This window comes from Anser cygnoides, chromosome 26 (assembly GCF_040182565.1).
Source record: "Anser cygnoides isolate HZ-2024a breed goose chromosome 26, Taihu_goose_T2T_genome, whole genome shotgun sequence".
In the NCBI taxonomy this organism is placed as follows: domain Eukaryota; kingdom Metazoa; phylum Chordata; class Aves; order Anseriformes; family Anatidae; genus Anser; species Anser cygnoides.
Window position 1 is genome coordinate 5,546,268 of NC_089898.1, and position 18,686 is coordinate 5,564,953.

The 18,686-nt window shown below is 39.7% G+C and overlaps 1 protein-coding gene across 2 annotated transcripts in view; it reads right to left on the reverse strand.

The window, feature by feature from the left end:
* The window catches only part of ANTXR1 (ANTXR cell adhesion molecule 1), a 118,111-nt gene that overhangs the window by 87,737 nt on the left and 11,688 nt on the right, over positions 1 to 18,686 (reverse strand). For both annotated transcript variants that reach the window (XM_066983299.1, XM_066983298.1), the window contains exons 4-9: positions 16,108 to 16,189; positions 14,858 to 14,891; positions 12,705 to 12,784; positions 11,892 to 11,960; positions 9,512 to 9,592; positions 2,253 to 2,313 (exon numbers count right to left, since the gene is read on the reverse strand). In XM_066983299.1, the coding sequence (XP_066839400.1) occupies positions 2,253 to 2,313; positions 9,512 to 9,592; positions 11,892 to 11,960; positions 12,705 to 12,784; positions 14,858 to 14,891; positions 16,108 to 16,189 (407 nt within the window). The remainder of the gene's footprint in view (positions 1 to 2,252; positions 2,314 to 9,511; positions 9,593 to 11,891; positions 11,961 to 12,704; positions 12,785 to 14,857; positions 14,892 to 16,107; positions 16,190 to 18,686) is intronic.

Genomic DNA, 18,686 nt, shown 5'->3' on the forward strand with positions numbered 1-18,686 from the left:
AAACCAAGCCATTGGGAAGATGGCATTTCAGACAGAAGTATTGCTAAAAGCTCATTACTCAGAAGTGTCTGGGACCAGTCTGCAGTGCAAGAGGTGCCTTGGGTAACAGAGTCCTTGTTCTATCCTTCAAAAAATAAACAAACTGCAACCGGTCTTCAAGACTGTGCACAAAACCAAGTAAACTTGGGGTATCGGAGCTAAACCTGCCAAATTTATCTCCAAAAGACACCAATGCAACTAACTCTCATTCAGTGACACTATCATTAGACTCAAAGTCCTAACTGGTAGAATTAGCTTCAGTTTGAAAGCAACAGAATATTTGCCCAAACTCAGAGATTAGACTCAACTGAGCTGGGAAGACCTTATTGCTCTCTCCAACTACCTGAAATAAAGTTGTGGGGAGCTGGGAGCCAGCCTCTTCTTGCAAATAACTACTGATAGGAGTAGAGGGAATGACCTCAAGTTGCTCCAGGGGAGGTTTAGGTTGGAAATGAGGAGACATTTCTTTTCAGAAAGAGTAGTCAGGCATTGGAACGGGTTGACCAGGGAAGTGGTGGAGTCACTGTGGGGGGGTGTTCAAGGAAAAAGAAACCTTTTGCTCAAGGACATGGTTTAGTGGGTGACATTGGTCATAGGGTGATGGTTGGACCAGACAATCTTGAAGGTCTTTTCCAACCTTAATGATTCTATGATTTAAGTAAGTGTTTGTGTTTTTCAAGGTTAACACTGCTCCTCATGTAAATCACTGGCCAAATTCCAATGTGGACAGTTTATATAAATCCTCTCTACATTTCCTCTCATCTGGCTTTGCTGGATGCAGCTTTACCTTATACCTAAATTCTCATTAAGACACACTGAATTGGAGTGATAGGATGTATAAGTAACTAGCAAGCATATTAGAAAGTGTTAAGTATAAATCATGGTAGTAAATCATCTTCTGGCTTATGACGTTACATAAACATCATTTTTATCACTTGCTTAAGCATGACAAATCCTCTATAAATGCGTAAAGTGAATCCTAGTTTTCATACAATTTCCTTCCTTTCCCAATCATTTATGAAACATCACTGCACTATATCATTGTCACTACAATGATCATCTACCATTCTCAGGTAGACATAAACCTGTTTTAGAACTATTTAAATGGCCAGCCAAAATCAGAAATAGATAACTAAGAATTATAATTCTAAGAACTATAATTCATGTCAATTATGCCATCCTGGCTTCAAAACACAACTATTATAGTGACGTGCATGGAATGCAAAACTGACCCCTGATAGTTATTGGGCATTTAGCCTTGTATCTTGCATCCATTAGGAAAATTTGATGCCTCTGTAAGTTTAGGAATACAGACAGATAGTTGCTCCAGGAATAGGAAATGCACGAAGGGTGATTAAAGCAACTGCTAAGCAAGTGAAAACAAAGAAGAAATGACGATTGGCCTTCTTATTTGGAGTACCAAGTCAAAAATATGAGATGCAGAACTCGTCAGGGACTCATCTTTCTCTGCAAACTCTTCAGCTCTGCTCCCAAAATCTCTGCTTAATCAACTGCTGTACATTCAACAAACGGTTAGGAAACACTTCACAAAAACCAAATATTTCACAGAAATCTAAAGGAAGAATCTAAAATGATTCACAAGCTTTCTTCCAAAAAGGATGAGTTCTGCAGAAACACTTGCCAGGACTTTAAAGCCACCACGTACATAGTGCAATCATACTAGATCGAGCACACAAAGGGGTAGTGTGATTCACACAAGTCATCTGAACAATATTTAAATTCTAGTCCTCAGTCACTGTATCAGTCCTAAAGGCTTAAGATATGCTTAAAGCTACCTTTAAATCAAAGTTTGCTCATTTGAGATTTTGCTGATTTCTTAAGAAGCACTTCCCTCAATCCTCTAAGGTGAGAATTTGCAAAATTCTAAACCTAATCACAGTCTTTTCTGATTTTATTCTGTAATTTCGCAGCTTATCAACTTCAAGTTTGGCACAGTCTGAGTAAGACAGACTGCTTTGACTGAAAGATCATTTAGGCAAAACTGTCAAATCCAAGCCTTTTCTGTAAGAAAACCTCATTTTATACCACCTGGTAGAAATAGGAAAAATGCAAACTACTGTAAGATAAAAAAGAATTTCACCAAAAAAGTAAAAGATTTAGCTCCAGTTAATTAGAGCTCCTGCACTCTATAGCAATTAGAGAGAGAGAGATTTTAGGCAAAATAAACATCTAGAACCTTGATTTATACTTACCTCCTGCACATATACTGGAAGGCTCTGCAGCCAGAATTTCAATACATGATTTCTTCAAAATCTAAAAAACAGAAAATAAATGTCATGAATTATCTGAGAATTGTTTCTCTAGAGGCACACAGATATGAAAGTTTGAGCACTTGTTCTCATCTAAATGCTTAACTCAACATGGAAAATTGCATTTATGTCACAACTATGTCATCTTAGCTTTCCACTGTAATTCATCCATACTGCCATACATCATTGCTCTTCCACCACAAGGTATTGCTATTTAGGAAGGCAACTGATTCCCACACTCCAATATCTCAGCACAGTCTTGCCTGGGTCAGTGGTACAGGGTAGTACACAGACTAATTCTCCATAACAACTAAGATGCACTCTGAAGGGCTCGTGAGGCAGTGATATTGCCCTCACTTTGGAGTTACACCTTCCTCCCCAAAATTATTTTGGGGCCCAAAACTCCAAACTTTATATGAAAATATCCTAGGAATGTCTATTCTTGAGTCTCAGCAAGGGGGTTCAAACTTCTTATGTTTTTAACCCAATTTATGAGAGCATACCTGAGTAGATCCTCAAAGTCGTACTGTGATTTCACATGAAGATGTAGGACAATTGTTATAGACTTAAAGCAGGCTTGTTTCCACTTAGATTAAGTTGGCAAGAAACTTAAATTAAGCAGTATTTCTTTGTAAGGGCTGACCCTGCCTTAAACCACGTTACAAGTAGGCAGTAATTTACACAAATGCTTCGGCATCAGGCTTGGCAGACTATTTGCAAGTCAGGAGGACCACACTAGATTTGGATACAATTTATTCCCATAGTACGTTAGAATTGCTCAAGCTGTTATTTGCAACTATCAGCCTTTCCCCTGCTCTGAAGACTAACTCAAATTCTTCACTGCACACAGTCAGCAAACTTGTGACAGCATCTGTGAGCCCCTGTGAAAACAGCAGCAGTGACCAAGAGTAGTGGGTGTTCAGGATTGGGCTGAGCAGTTCCTACACGAGGCAATTCTGATCAAAATTTAGGTCAGCTCTAAGAGGCAAGTAAATGTCAGCCAAGCAGCATGACTCAAATCCAACATGAAAATTATTTTCCCAACTTTAAATTGAAACATCTGTGAGGAAAGAAAAGCAACCAATACAATAGATTCTGAAAGAGATAGTCAGGTTGTTTTTTTTTTTTTTTCTCCGCAATCATGGTTCTCTGACTTTTATCTAATTGCAAAAGGTACACATAGAGCCATTATTTTTTTAAAAACTTTTAAACAAAAGTTTGATTTACTCAGAAGCAGGGCTGGTGGAGACTGAAAGGGTATCAAGGGACTGAAGGAACCAGAACCATCTGAGCCACTGGCAGCCTGGCAAGTGAGGAGAAAGATTTGCAGGAACAAGATTGTACTGGAACTGTTAAGAGGAAGAAAGAGAGAGAGAGAGAAAGTCAACAGCTGAGAGCTGAGCTGAAAAGCATTAGAAGAATTTAAAAGAGTTAGGAAAATACACAGGGAAAAAAAAAAAAAAAAAAAAGTGGACCGTAAGAACACTCTTCCAAAGTATCTGCAGCTTGCTATCCTTTCATGTTGTGTCATTCCTCTGCTACCCCCCCCTTACTCATTCCAGGTTCTGCTGCTCTGCATATACAACATTTTTGTCCCACAGTGACTGGCATGTCTAATGAACATAACTAAGACTTGACATTTTTCCAAGTATTTTTTCCTCTCCACTGAAAAAATGTCTCATATAAGAATAGACCCTTTTTCACATTTTTCCAAATTCTCCTTTACTTTCTGTTCCCTTCACCCTCAGCATGCCCAAACCAAAATGTTTAATGTATATTTCTTCTCTTCATTAATTTTCATCAACAAAGTGAAAGAGGAAGGAAGCAAATGATTTGGAGAACAAAAGTGTGAAAAATACAATAAATATTTTCATTTTAAAAATTAAGTAAAACCACACAAGTCTGAGTCTGAAATTCATGACTCCTATTCAGTTATTTGCAAACAAACACACAGTAAATGAAATCAGATTGGGGGGTGAAATATCAGGTGTCTTACGCAGAGCTCCTTTCCAGTTTGATCCAATTCATAAACATGTCTATAAAGCTCACCCTAATGACGTTGGTTTTTGTTGTTTGTTTTGTTTGTTTGTTTGTTTTTTTAGTATCAATTGCAATATTTATTTTGATTTAGAATAAAAAATTTCCAATGTTCCAAGCACCTTAACTTAAAATGAAATTCAGGCAGCAGTAACTATTGCAAAAGAATTTCTTTATGTCTCTTCCTATTATAAAAATACATTGAAAAAGACTACAACTTATTTACAGTGGAAGATTCCACCTGATTGTCTGTTCTCTTGCTTTCTGAGGACTGCACAGCCTCGAGTAGGCTGTAGGTGTGTTCATTCACTGGGCTGGCTCCCCAGGAAAGCAAAGTGACATGCAATAGTGGTGATGTAATCTCCCAGCTGACTGCCTGTAAACAACTCCAACTGACTCCACATCCTCATTTCCATATAGAGAACTACAACACTGCTCCATTGCCTCAAGGCAGCTTGCCTTGAGATCAGTGCAGAAAAGTATCTGAAGCACTTGCTTGCTCTTTCTGAGGAGGCATCCCATTGTCTTTGGCAGCACGTGCTTAATGGCCAAGCTCAGCTTCCCAAATCAGTCTCCTGTTGTACTACTCTATGGGACTCCAATTATGCTCCAGCTTCACACATGCTCCTGGTAGGATCTCTTGCTAGTATTTGCTGACATGTCAAACAAAAAATGCAACACATCCTTGTGGATGTGTGAAATGGTTTTATTTTTCTGAGTTGTCTATCAGCACAGAACTGAATTTAGCATTATCTATGACTAATTTAGCTTTCTGCCAGGTGATGTTTTGAAGGCCAAGAAACCGGAGAGGTCCTGCAAGTCACCCGGGCCCTTTTAGAAATAAAGAAAAGAAAGGGAGTGAAACTCTGCAACTGCTGGTGCCTTTTGTTGGCATCCACAAGCATGCAGCCTGACTACTTCACCACAGCAGCTGCATAATATTTATAATTTTTTTCCACTGAATTTGGGAATTCTCATTAGCAAACAGGATGCTGAAGTTTAATGGAAGGTTTCTGCCTTCTCAGTATTAGTGTGAATGACCTATAGTCTAAGGCTAGGTATTCATTATCAAGCTCTGTTGGATTATTAAATAACAAACTCTATTGCCAATTACAAAAGAGTAATTTATTTGTGAAGTGTTTCCTGCCCAACAATATCTGCATGAACTAAGAAAAATAAATACATTTAAGTCATTTTTTTTAAAGACGAATTTGGGGGAAGCAAGAAAAAGTAGAAAGTGTAATTACAACCACTGAAAGTAACAACAAACACCATCCAGGTGAGACTGGGGTTCACAATCCTCTTTAGATGGGCAATCTAGCTACCTAAGCCAAGAGGTTTGCTTTCCTGACTTTCTCTTTGGCCTATGTAGAAAGCTTGGCTCTGAAGGAAGACAGATTCAGAACATCCATGTGAAGCTCCTGCTCTGAACTGCCCATTGTTTGAACAGCTAGCTCAGGATGAGTACATAAATCACCATGTTTCTCATACTTGGTCTATCATACATTCACACTGAATTCTCAAAAAAGTTCCACACTACACAGATCCAGGACTGCTGTTTGTCCCAGAAGACATTTCTGTAACAGAATTATTTGAAGATAATGTATTTCCAAGCTAAAATTTCTTGCTTGAGGGCAAATCTAAGCAGACTTGAAAAATACTGGAAGCAGGAGGACACCACTGGAAGATGGTATACAGGAGATTAAATGTAAAGAGATTAATAATTTGCACCATTTATAAGGAAAGGATGCAGTCTTACAATACAAACTAGTTCATACTATATCATTCCTCATACATCTTAACTGCTTCATGAAGGGCCCTGCAGCTTTCTCAGTGAATCTTATCTAAGGGACCTGGGATTATGTCTCTATTTGAGATACGCTTTGTGGTAGGGCCACTGTTTAACACATAGCAAGGATCAGGGAGTATTCTTGCTCCAAGCCACTGCTCTTTCAGTCAGTTTGGGTTAAAGGCTCAAAAGAAAGCAATGACTGGATCCTGTCCTGACTCTCATGTTGCTTCATAGTTCGCTGCCTCCAGCACTCCTATCAAAGACATGGAGCAGTAGAGGAACTTGAGTTTCATGTTTTCCTTGTAAGACTTGCTCTGTTTGCTTTCAATTGACAAATTATTGTCAATTGTCCACAGAAGTTTTTCATAAAAAAATACAACACAAAGAAAAATAACAAATTACTCAAGTTCCTTCAACTTTTTTTTCTAAAATTACAGCAATCAGGTGTCCAAATCTCATGGCTCTTTCAACATGAAAATGGTCTCCTGTGAAGACCACTTGAGGCCTGGATCTAGTGGAGTCCCTCAAGAGTCAGTAGTATTCAATATATTCATCAGCCTGAATGAGGGAACAGGGTGCACTGTCAGCAAGTTTGCTGATGACACTAAACTGGGAGGAGTGGCTGACATGCCAGAAGGTTGTGCTGCCATCCAGCAAGACCTAGATAGGCTGGAGAGTTGGGAGGGGAGAAATTTAATGAAATATAACAAGGGCAACTGTAGAGTCCTGCATCTGGGCAAGAACAACTCCAGAACCAGTATAAGTTGGGGACTGACCTGTTGGAGAGCAGTGAAGGGGAGAGGCACCTGGGGGTCCTGGTGGACAGCGGGATGATCATGAGCCAGCACTGAGCCCTTGTGGCCAAGAAGGCTGATGGCATCCTGGGGTGTATCAGCAGGGGTGTGATTAGTAGGTCGAGAGAGGTTCTTCTCCCCCTCTACTCTGCCCCGGTGACACCACATCTAGAATACTGCATCCAGTTCTGGGCCCCTCAGTTCAAGAAGGACAGGGAACTGCTTGAGAGAGCCCAGCACAGAGCCACGAGGATGATTAAGGGAGTGGAGCATCTCCCTTATGAGGAAAGGCTGAGGGAGCTGGGTCTCTTTAGCTTGGAGAAGAGGAAACTGAGGGGTGACCTTATTAATATTTATAAATCTGTAAAGAGTGGGTGTCAGGAGGATGGAGCCAGGCTCTTCTCGGTGACATCTAGTGATAAGGCAAGGGGCGATGGGTGCAAACTGGAACACAGGAGGTTCATCTTAAATAAGAGAAGAAACTTCTTCATGGTGAGGGTGACAGAACTCTGGAACAGGCTGCCCGGGGGTGGGTTGTGGAGTCTTCTCTGGAGACGTTCAAGGCCTGCCTGGATGTGTTCCTGTGTGACCTGATCTGGGTGTTTCTGCTCTGGAAGGGGGATTGGACTAGATGATCCTTCAAGGTCCTTTCCAATCCCTAACATTCTGTGATTCTGTGAAGACAAATGCTTTGTGTACATCAAGAAAGAGGTGCTTTGCATGGACAATGAAGGACTGAGATAGCCTGTTTTCTGGCAAGAACAGGTATCTACAGATTCTTTACTTTTCCACTGAATAATTAATTTCCTTCTTGCCATTCCATTTACACACCTTTCTACACAGCCTATTGCAATCCCAGGAGTTGGACTCTATGATTCTTGTGGGTCCCTTCCAACCCAGGATATTCTATATTCTACAATCACTCCAGTGCAAAGCACTATCTGCTTTATAGGATATGTGCTGGAATTCAGACTCTCTGGAAGGGATGAGAGAAAGCATTATCCCCATATGACAGTGCTACCATGCTTTCAGAAAGAGATCAGGTCATAGACTCACTACTGTGCAATTACTGCTTATGACCCTCCCTTTCAGGGCTGATAAATCAGTCAGCTGAAGTGGTTCTTGATTAAGTTCCTAGAGGCTGAAGTCTTCCTATTCTCTCAAACACAACTGGAAAGGGAGTCATAACTGCTTCTGGAATTCATTAAAAACAGCTGCAAAGGGAATGCAGGGCTGGGAAGCAAACTCATCTATTTTGTTGCTTTCTTAAATGACATGCAACACCTGATTGTCTAAGAGAATTGAGGCAGTAGTCCCACAGTTGGACAGTGCCAAGAAAACCAATACACAAGGGATTCCTTCAACATGCAAGAGCACTAGGGAAAATCGTGCCTATGCTGAGGGAATAGGTTTTTTGCATGGTACTACGTGGTCAGAATAGTTTGTAACTGCAGTAACACAGAAATCTGAGACACCCCCCCTGGTGAACCTACCCTCCCTAGCCTCAAGCAGAAAGTTGTACATTTCATCTGTTTTATCAACTCAAAAAGCCTATACCAAAATGAACAAAACACATCCCTAAAAGGAATTCCCATCCTTCTTTGTAGCCATAGTAAGCAATCTAATTAAAATGGTTATGAGCAAAGGAAAAGAAAAATACTGAAAGTGATCTGAAAATACACTGTTTTCTAATGATCGTTTGGAACTTTTTACACTTAAAATAAAAATGGCATATACATCTGCTCATATATTCCTTTTCCTGCTCTCTTAAGGGAGGCCCTGGTCCTAAGTGAGACAGGATTATGCCACTCAAAGTTTTAGATCTAGAAACAGAGATGCTTTACGAAGCTCTACTGTTTACCAGTAGAGACCACAGAACTATTTGCATGACATGTACACAAAACACAGGAAAGTGATCAATCCATGCAGCCTCTCCACTTGTCAGGTGAACAACTAGTTTATCCCAGCCATTCAGAAATGCACCAGCTCTTATACAGTGCACCCAGCTCCTAAAGGAAATGCCAGCAGTTGATCAATATGAATTGAGGAACATAGGTCTGAAGGAAAAAAAAAATAATGATATCAGGAGGCCAGATATGGAAAGCAGTTTTCAGGATTTTGGCATACGTAACAGGATCCCTTCTGTCATTCTAATCAGGTCAGCTGTGCAGCACATCCATCAGGACAGAAAGGACACTAATCAACCAGGAAGATGGAGATCAAAAAGTGCTCTAATGCCTCATATGGAGTGTGCTCTAACATGTTTCTGCTTACCCACACTGGGGCAGCCATTTTATAAATTGTCACAAAGTACCTAGTAATATAAATTAGGTGTGTTACATCAAGAAGCAAGATATATGAAGATAAAAATGGGCTCAAAGCTTCCTGTATTTTGACCTGTTTATAAACTCAATCTTGAAGTAACAATATTAGTACAAATAAAGGTTTATTTGGACCAAATGTTTAAGTGATTTATTAGCAGTCAGTGGGTCCTTGTGAAAACAGGAAAATTAAAACTTCAACTGTGCAGGTTAACAAATTAACAGGCATGCATGCAAATACACGCTTAAAATACTTACAGAATCTATGATTCCCTGAAGGGCTTCAAAACCATCATTCACTGGAAAGACATGATCTTTGCTGTCGGCAATTCTAGCCAGCTGACAGAATGGTAAAAGTAAATAAAACAGAAATGAAAAGAATGAGATAAATTAGCCAGTAGGCAGAAAAACTAGAGTTCTTCAGAATCACTTACTTGCAAATTCTCTAAGTACTCTTTATGGATTGCTAATGCTTTACAGTTTGTCAAGTATTGAAAAGTTCAGCCTGACTGATTTTAGGAAGCTCATTACAAACTTCCTAAAAACAGAAGGAATCAGAAAAGTCTTCCTTAACTTTAAAAACAAGACAGAACACAGCTTCCACCGATGTTCAGAGCCTATGACTCGTTAGTACAAAAAACCTGCCTCCTACATGACTATTAAGCACCCAGCACAGTAACTCTCCAGCCAAAATAGCACAGCACCAACATGAGAGGCAACAAAGCTGATACAGCAAAGCACTTCAGCACATACATCATTTAAATCAAGGAACTAATCAAAATGATCCAGTGTTTTTTCCCGTAGAGAAAACTAATGCAAGTTACACACCTCCTGGAGGTACAGGCTTGATTCACCCTTCCTGTCAGGACAGAGATCAGACCACTTGTACTAGGCTCAACCATTAGAGAACAGAGAAGAAAGCAGGGAGATAACAGGAGATATTGTCCAAGTGGAGGAAAAGGAAGCAGAAGGGCATTTGGAATCCCACATGGCAAGGAAGAGGGCCATTCATGAGGTGGTGGTGGGAAGAAAGAGAAGGAGAACTGGGATACCACCTGTAAAGGGATGCATGCAGGTTCACTTGCCAATAGTATGAGAAGGGTTAAGGCAAAATTGCAAGCCCAATTCAGAAATAATGAGCTCTCCACACATCTGCTGGAGCATAATCAAGTTTTACTGCTGCAAGGCTGTTTGTTATAGTAATTCTCTCCCATGGCACAGGTAGCATCACCCAGCAGGCCTCTTTGGCGTTTCCTGTAGCATTGCAAATTGGAGGCAGCAGACTAGCCACACATTCCTCCCTAAACCCCAGTGGCTCCACCTTTCCCGCTCACGTCACTCAAAACTTCCATTTCTCAAGCGAAATACCCAACTGCCAACCTCAAGGTTTGAGTACATGGAGAAATATTCCAGGCAGCTTTCCCCTGCCTACTCCATGTAGAGTACTAAAGCTGCTTACTGCTTGATGGCACAAGATACAGTAGTTTCTCTTAACCAGGATGTTTACGGCTCCTGGAACTCATTTCCCATAGTCCACCTCCAAGTGCCTTCTGGAACATCAGTCATGATCGTCTAATTCCAGTTAATTTCTTCAGCATGTAAATAACTTCAAGGATCAGCTGTCTCTGAGATCTGCCACCTTAGATCTAGTCTTTGCTATTTTTATTCTGTCCTTGCTTTTCTTATGATTTGTTTTTCTTATGATGGGCAACACTAGCATCTGGTTTTGATTCAAAGGAGATGGCTCTAAACTATCCTGTGAGATTTCCTTTTGAGAACAGAGGGTTTAAGCTTGGACACTCACCAAGAAGCACCAGATTAAAAATCCTTCAGTCTCAAAATGAAACCTGCAATAGCAAGCAGCTTCCCACTATCCACAGTGCAACAACAGGTGCCCTACTTTTCCTAAGGTGTGATGCACTGGGGCAGCTACCTGGAAAGGACCATTTTCAGAAATCCTGGACTCTGCTGTAGAATTTCAAGGAAGACTGAGCCCCCATTCAAATGGTGTTTTGCAATTTGTTTTGTTTCCTAATCCAAACAAATAATCAGAGTTTGAAGCTTTGTAAAAAGAGCTCTATTCAACAAGTTTTTCAGCACTCCATTTATGAGCTGTACAAGACTTTCACTCATGTTGGAAAATGATAACGTCAATGTTACGCTTGGTGTGAAATATTATTCATGGATGTACTAAAATTCATGATGGATCTAGAAGACATTCTGTCATTAATGGGGAGAAACAGTAAAACATTAGTGTCACTAATGAAGTTGATTTTTTTCCATAAAACTGAGGCATTGCCACATAACAGTTTCTCAGTTTCTCAAGATTTTCTTTCACATAACTACACTGTAAAAAGCAAAATCCCCACAACCCTCTGTCTACAGCTTAAGCCATACTGATTTGATATTCGTATCTCTTCCCTGCTTTCCCCCAACAATTGGCAAGAGTTGCTGTGGCATACATGGAGATAAAGATGGAAGGGGCTTAAAAGCAACACACAGAGCAAGGAACTTCAGGTAGTCACTTTAGATTGTCAAACAGCCAACAGAAAGAGAAAAGAGATTCATGAGTGTGTGCCTGTGTTCAACATGTACCCTTGCCAAATACCCCAGTAAACACAGTGAGTGCCTTGTTTACCTGGGTCTCATTGAAGTCTTTCACACCAACACAGTATACTGTTGCTCCCAGGTCTCGTGACCGATTAGCCTGGAATAAGGAAAGGTAGGACGACATGAACAAGAAGGAATGCAGATTTCTAAAAGGTCTTAATCATTAATTTAGGCTTTATCCATAAAATGAGCAATGTGGTCATGCCACAAACAGACGTTATCTGCTACTAGAGTACTATTTGCTTGGTAAAACAAAACCCAACATATTCTGTGTTTCTTTTTAAACCTAATTATCTATTTGTTCCTTCCCAAACCAAAAAATATATAACACTTATGAGCTCTCAAGCAGTATGTTCGCCTCTAAAAACAAATGTATTTTTCTTGTGTATTTTTGATTTCAGAAAGAAACATTATTAGTGGAAATTTCGTATTTGATCATCTGAAAGGTTTTTTGATGCTACAGAAAATTACAAGACATTACAGAAAATGAACAACATTCATCCTTTTTCTTTGGTCTTTACTTTTTGTGAAGAAAAGAAGTCTAAGTGAGAAGATCCAGGGATCTTCCAAAGCATTTTAGTAAATTTCAGCTGTGAATTATTTCTACCTCCAATGTCATTTTAACTGGAAGTTTTTAAAAACCCTTTCTTCCTATGAACAGTGACAGTTTTAATGAGCCAGATGTATTGCTACTGTTAATGTTTATCTCTAAGATTCATGTCTGAAGAAGGTGAAAGTGAACTTTTGTCACTAGAAGAAATATCTCCCCTATCTTTTGCCTTAGAAGCAGTGTAAAACCAGATACTTTGCTGTTCCCTGGCTAAAAATGTGCAAGACTTACCTCCCTCTCAGAATAAAAAAATAGGTCTTCATGGAGTTCTCCATCTGTTAATGCAATGATGACACTTGCAGTTCTGTAACCTAAACACACAAATTTCTTTAGTCCCATGTTTTGAGTCGCGTTTGTTAAATTATCATAGAAAACATCCTGCTAATGAGCTGTTAGCTGTTAGCTAGCACCTAAAGGAGTAGAAACGGTTACCATCAATCCCATATCCTTACTCACTTCAGCCAACTAATTTTCAGAAGACATGAACTTCTGCACACTTTTTCCACTTGGGCATCTGCCTACACCACCAATTTTATACCATACTCTTTTGACAATGATTTTTAACTGAAAGTATCTCATACCTATTTCAATATTTCAGACCAGTAGATTTAACTGCAGCCATCAAGAAAAAGTATGCAAAGTGTCCTTAGTTATTCCTAGTTTTATTAATGCTGTCAATTCAAGAAATCCAGAGAGTTTCAGCTTGTGATGAAAAGCTGAATTGGGGTTTAAATAGATTTGGTAGGAAAATGACCTATATTCTTCAGTCTTTCCATGTAACATGTTTCAGCAACATGGTTAAAGGTTGCAGTCTGCCCCATGAATTGATTATAACTTGGGTTTTACATGTTTATGTTAATTTTCAGGAGCAAATTGAATTAAATCACGTTTCTGACTTACTACTGATCTAAAGGAGCTCTGTGGGTATATCTTGCACAAACACTGTTATGGAAAGTTAATGGCTAAGTATTCTGAGGCATGTAAATTATCAGTCTTAAAACTTCTTCAATAATCTAGGTGATTTTCCTGCTACTATGAGCAGCTGTGCCTTTAACACTGTTGCTGAAGAGCCAAAATTCCACGAACCAAATTATTCTGAGATGATTTCTTTTGGGTCTGTTTGCTTTTTGATCTCAGATGTAAATTTGCATTCAGCTTGTGAATTCAGGCACCTGAAGCCTGTACTGTGTTCTTGATACCAAGGAACAAGAGACTGAAGCAAGCAGAATGTCCTTTTGCAATTCTGAATTCACATCCATCTCACAGTTACTGAAGATCTGGATACCTAATTTTTCTTGGTGCTACTCAAAATTCCCCCATTTTAAAGAATGTGGTAATCATGCAACAGGAAAGTAAAGTGTTTAACAAACAATAAGCAACATGCAGTGTCGTTCAAGTTGCAGATGCCTAATTGAAGTGTCTAGGCTTTCTGTAAGAGGTTGAGAAAGGTGAGCACTTCTTGTACTAGCTCAAGAGCCCCAATAACCTCTGGAGATGCCTTTCTCCCTCCATTGACTACTGCAGGAGCCTTACAACCTACTGCAGGTAGTATAAACATTTTCTGGTGGAGCAAGGACAAAGCACGAGTAAAGACAAAACACACAGGCCAACGTTGACTTGAGGACCCAGTTGTCCACTGCTTCTTGCAACCTTTCTATATGTGGCAACCTTTTGACATGCAATATGTAATACCAGCATATAAAAGCAGTATCAATCCCAAATAGAATTGTTCTAGGTATTTATTCCAGTCTGCTGCAGTCTTATTTTACAGATCAGTCCCAAAGCTGTGCAGACTTAGTCACTATTTCATTTTATTCATGAGTGGCCCTGAAAAACCACTAGGACTGGTTTTCTATGCAAACTTCTGGTCTCTTATCTTTTGGTTTCCAAGTAAAGTTTTATTTCTACTTTGGTTTTTCCCAAGTAGAATTACAAGGAAGGAAAGGACAAACATTTTTGCCTTTGTCTGCACTTACTACTAAGGAATAAGTAAGGATGTATGAATTGCTTTTTGGAAAACAAAACAAAACAAAACAAAAACATTTACCTAACAGTATCTCCACAGACTCATGTTTCAAAAGGAAGAAGAAATGGTTACCTGAGTCCTCAAGCAAAAATAACAGATTGTACCAGATAGTTTTGATATGTACCCTCAGTCAGCCTGGCTTCTCACTTTTGGCCTGAAATGCATTAATTTCAGCTCTGAACCCTTAAAGATCTACCTGTTCTTTTTCCTCTTCAGGAGCAACTACCCTGAAGAGCACTGAATTCCTGTAAGAACAGGAGCCACCCCCTACCTTTCTTGCAGTGAAGCTGCATTTCAAATCAATTAAAGGTATCAGTCAAGAAGGAAAAACATTCAATGGATCAGGAAAGTCTCTCACCATGAACATTTTCATAGTAAATCTGTTCACTTGCCTGAAATTAAATCAGAAGATTATTAGCAATAAATAATACTTTGTGGGCATCTACACATGCACCAGAAAGAAAGAGAAGATGGCAGTGAGGATGTCATGTTTGCAGCCTACAAGATGACATCTGCTTTCAGAAATATCAGTTTCATAGAACAAGTTTCTTGCCTGTGGCTTTGACTGAATTACCTCAAGAACGTTCCGAAAGCATTAATTCAAACCAACCCTAAGACCACTGGTCAACGGTAGTTTCCCACTACTCTATTTGGAAATCACATTCACCTTCCTAGTTGAGAAACATCATAAGTCCATTAATAAATATTCTCCAGCATATCTAGATCAGCTACTCTAACTGCAAAGAAACCAACTGCAGAGAGATATCCATATGCTCCTATTTCCTGCTTTACCTATGTACAAGTGTATTCCACGATGCAGAAAGACAAATGCTTCAGTGTGCCAAAATTAAAAAGTAGTCAGAAACTACCCTGAATATATTCAGTGTATGAATTTCCATCCTCTTATAAATTTAAATTTGTTTTTGTTTGTTTGTTTGTTTTTGCAATCATCTTGCTGAGTTTCTGAAGTGGAATTTGGTTTTGAATTCCTAGTTAGGTGCTAGCATCTCTGTCAGGTCACCTCAGTTTTTGAGGTGTGTTCAAATGCATTTTTTAGTAGACAGTTTTCCAATCCTCCAAAATGCAAGAGTAGTGCAGAAAGGGGAGGGGGTTCCCCTTGCAGAGGTTTAGACAAACTCCTGACCTTGTAAAATATATAGAAGACTGGAACAAGTTATAAAAGAATAACTTTTGTACATCATTGTATACCCCTAACAGTGAGCAGGTTAAAGTCATGGCCTCAAACCCCACCTAACTCTAAAAAGCCTACTATAGCATTCACACAGCAGGACTCTAGACAGCCTTCAACCCTTCATGAGCATGGTTCCATGTGGGACTGTAATCCCAATTCCCTCTGCACTAATCCTAAACTGAAGAAGCAGCTCCACACAAAGCTGGAGGCAAAAAGAAGGATAAGTAGTAGGGTCTGCAGCTCCCTTATCCCAGCTCCAACACTGAATGTGTACACTTCAGCATACCTAATGCATAACAGGAAAATAGTCCCACTTACCCACCAGAGAATTATTAAACAACTTTTTTTTTTTTTTAAACATATCCTGAGAAGCACCCAGACGCAGTTTAAATGTACTATAACACACATCTTGTTACCCTTTCAAATCCTTCATGCATGTATGTGTCACCTCCTGGAAGGACTTTCTGAAGTTCTTCTAGACCCTGGCGTATCTGTTCCCTGAAAGGAATGCAGATGCATTGTTACCTCAGAGATCAATTTTATGATACCCAGGTGAAGACATGCATAGCAGAATCAGGTAGAGAGAGGGGAAAAAAGAGTTAACCCAATGTTTACATAGGCGGAGGTAATGTCTGGATAGATACCTTTCTAAGGATGTGGAAAATGGAGCAGATGTATTTTTTATGAGTATTCCCACAGCCTGGAGAAAGCATCACAACAGCAGCATATCCTAGGTAAATATCCCTATATTTCTCTCCAAATAGATATTCTCTGTGCAACCCTGGTCAAACTTGTGATGCAGAAGTAGAACAGCTGACTTGCACCTGGCCCATATTCCTCACCTATACTCCCTGGCTTGACAATGCAAATTAATCAAACAGCCACAAAAACGGCACAAAACCTAGAACAATCCTGGTAACCTCCAATTTATTTGGACACTACAACCTTCAGCTCAGTTCACACTGACATGAGGACTGAAGCTCTCTCCATTAGTTCATTATGACTCAGTGTATCTGCTCTAATCTTTTAGAAACCCCAGGCACAGTGACAGATCAACTGCAGGCTAAATGGGATGGGCCCTTGTCCTTCCACTGAGTTGCAGAGACCAAACTCTGGAGGCCAAGTACATGCCAGAAGTCTTTAAAACCAAGATAAAATCCCTGCAATGTGTTGGGTGTGTTTCTGAGCAAGCTGTGGTATCTTCACAGGAAATGGGTAATGTCACTGCATGCAGGGCCACATTAACATGGCCTGAATGCCAGAAGTCAGTTTTCCCCCTGCATATGTTAACTAGTTTAGAAAATCCAGTTTGTGTGCTTATCATGTACATAATCTCACACTTGCAAGGCTGATTGCAGCAATGCATTAGCTATTAGCTGTTATCCTATCCCAAGCAATGCGCACAGAGAGAAAAGAGCATGTGCTTTTGCAGTGGGTTGAATTATCAAACACTGAAGAGTTCATTTTGTCCCTGCAATATCCCAAGCCAAGTTAGACTGAGCTATCAGAGGTGGGCTAGTAGCAAGAATTTCCTCCATTCAACTACCACCCTCCCACATACCAAGCCAAATTTGAATATAAAATCAAGAGCATTTCCTATGACCATATCTATTTTTCAAATGTGAACACTAAACATTAAAATAGACAGCAAAGGTATTTAAAACACATAACCCAGCTTCTTTAGATGCACACTGTTTATCCAAAAGGTGTATTAATCAGCCTCAAACAATCTTCATGCTGATAGACCACATGAAGGCATGGGGAAGATGGAAAAGATTTTGCCACTTCTCTACTAAGAAAGGACTGGCATGAAGCCCACACCTTGTTTTTCAGTCCTCTGGTTAAAAAAAAAAAAAAAAAAAAAAAAAAACAAACCAGCAGCTCTCCAGTCAGCTGGCTTTTGACTAATATCATATCAATATATATCCTGTTCCCAGTCAACATTTCTAGGACAGCTGGACAAATATGAAATACAGTTCTACATGGGAAACACACATAGCAAGTCTCATAGCTTAAAGCCTTAAGAGCCCAGAGATCTCTGCAATAGGGTGTGTTCAGAGGGTGAGGGAAAAGGTGAAAGGGTAAAAGATGCAGGGAGCAGGTTTTCTCTGGCACCAGCTTAGATATGGTTAATTGTGTTTTCACTTATTGTTGCAGTAGGCTGGCTGGCTTTAACGACATTTTTCAAGGTTGGTATGTGTGTAGACTGCTCTTTAGGAAAGTGGCCAGTTTCCTATTAATTCCACTATAGTAGCTGCTCTGGTATGCAGTTTCATAGACATCCAATATGTAAAACACATGCTGACTTATACAGTCTTCACATGTGCTACATATATCTTTGCTCCACGTGGCAATGAAGTTAACAGAGGAAGCAACAGCGATTAAAGGACCTCATCCAGCTCTTCTTGAAGTTAGTGGGGGAAAAAAAAATCAATCTTATAGATTTTACTGGGATTAACTTGGGGATCTACAAGGAGATGACAGGAACATGCTTCAGAAACATGGCAACCAAACTGTCATTGCCAAAAAATATTCATCCTTACAATCCAGCCTAAACACTCTGCTTGCATTCAGACATCTTAGAAATCATTCTCACCTTTACATCAAGAGTACAGGTATAACCTACAGCTTTCAAATTTGTTTTTATGGGAAGGGAGTTTCACTTATTTGTTTGCAGAAGAAACTCCCTAAGGATGTTTCAAAGGCAACAATATTCTGGTTTTCTGGCAACAGCCTGAAAATTTGTGGAAGGCAGAATCTCTCAATCGAAGCAGTTTCTGAGTTAAAACCGCAATTGCTAACAGAAAGACATTTATAAGCTAAACATCAGATAACAACTGCTGTTTAAGAAGCCTTATTGCATTCTAGCAGAATGAGTGTCGTATGTGAAAATGGGCAGGTGATTTAATTAAACTGAGAAGCACAAAGATGTCACCACATTGCTGAAAGCAAATCGGAAAACAGAGAGCCAGGAACATGGAGGAAACAGCAAGAG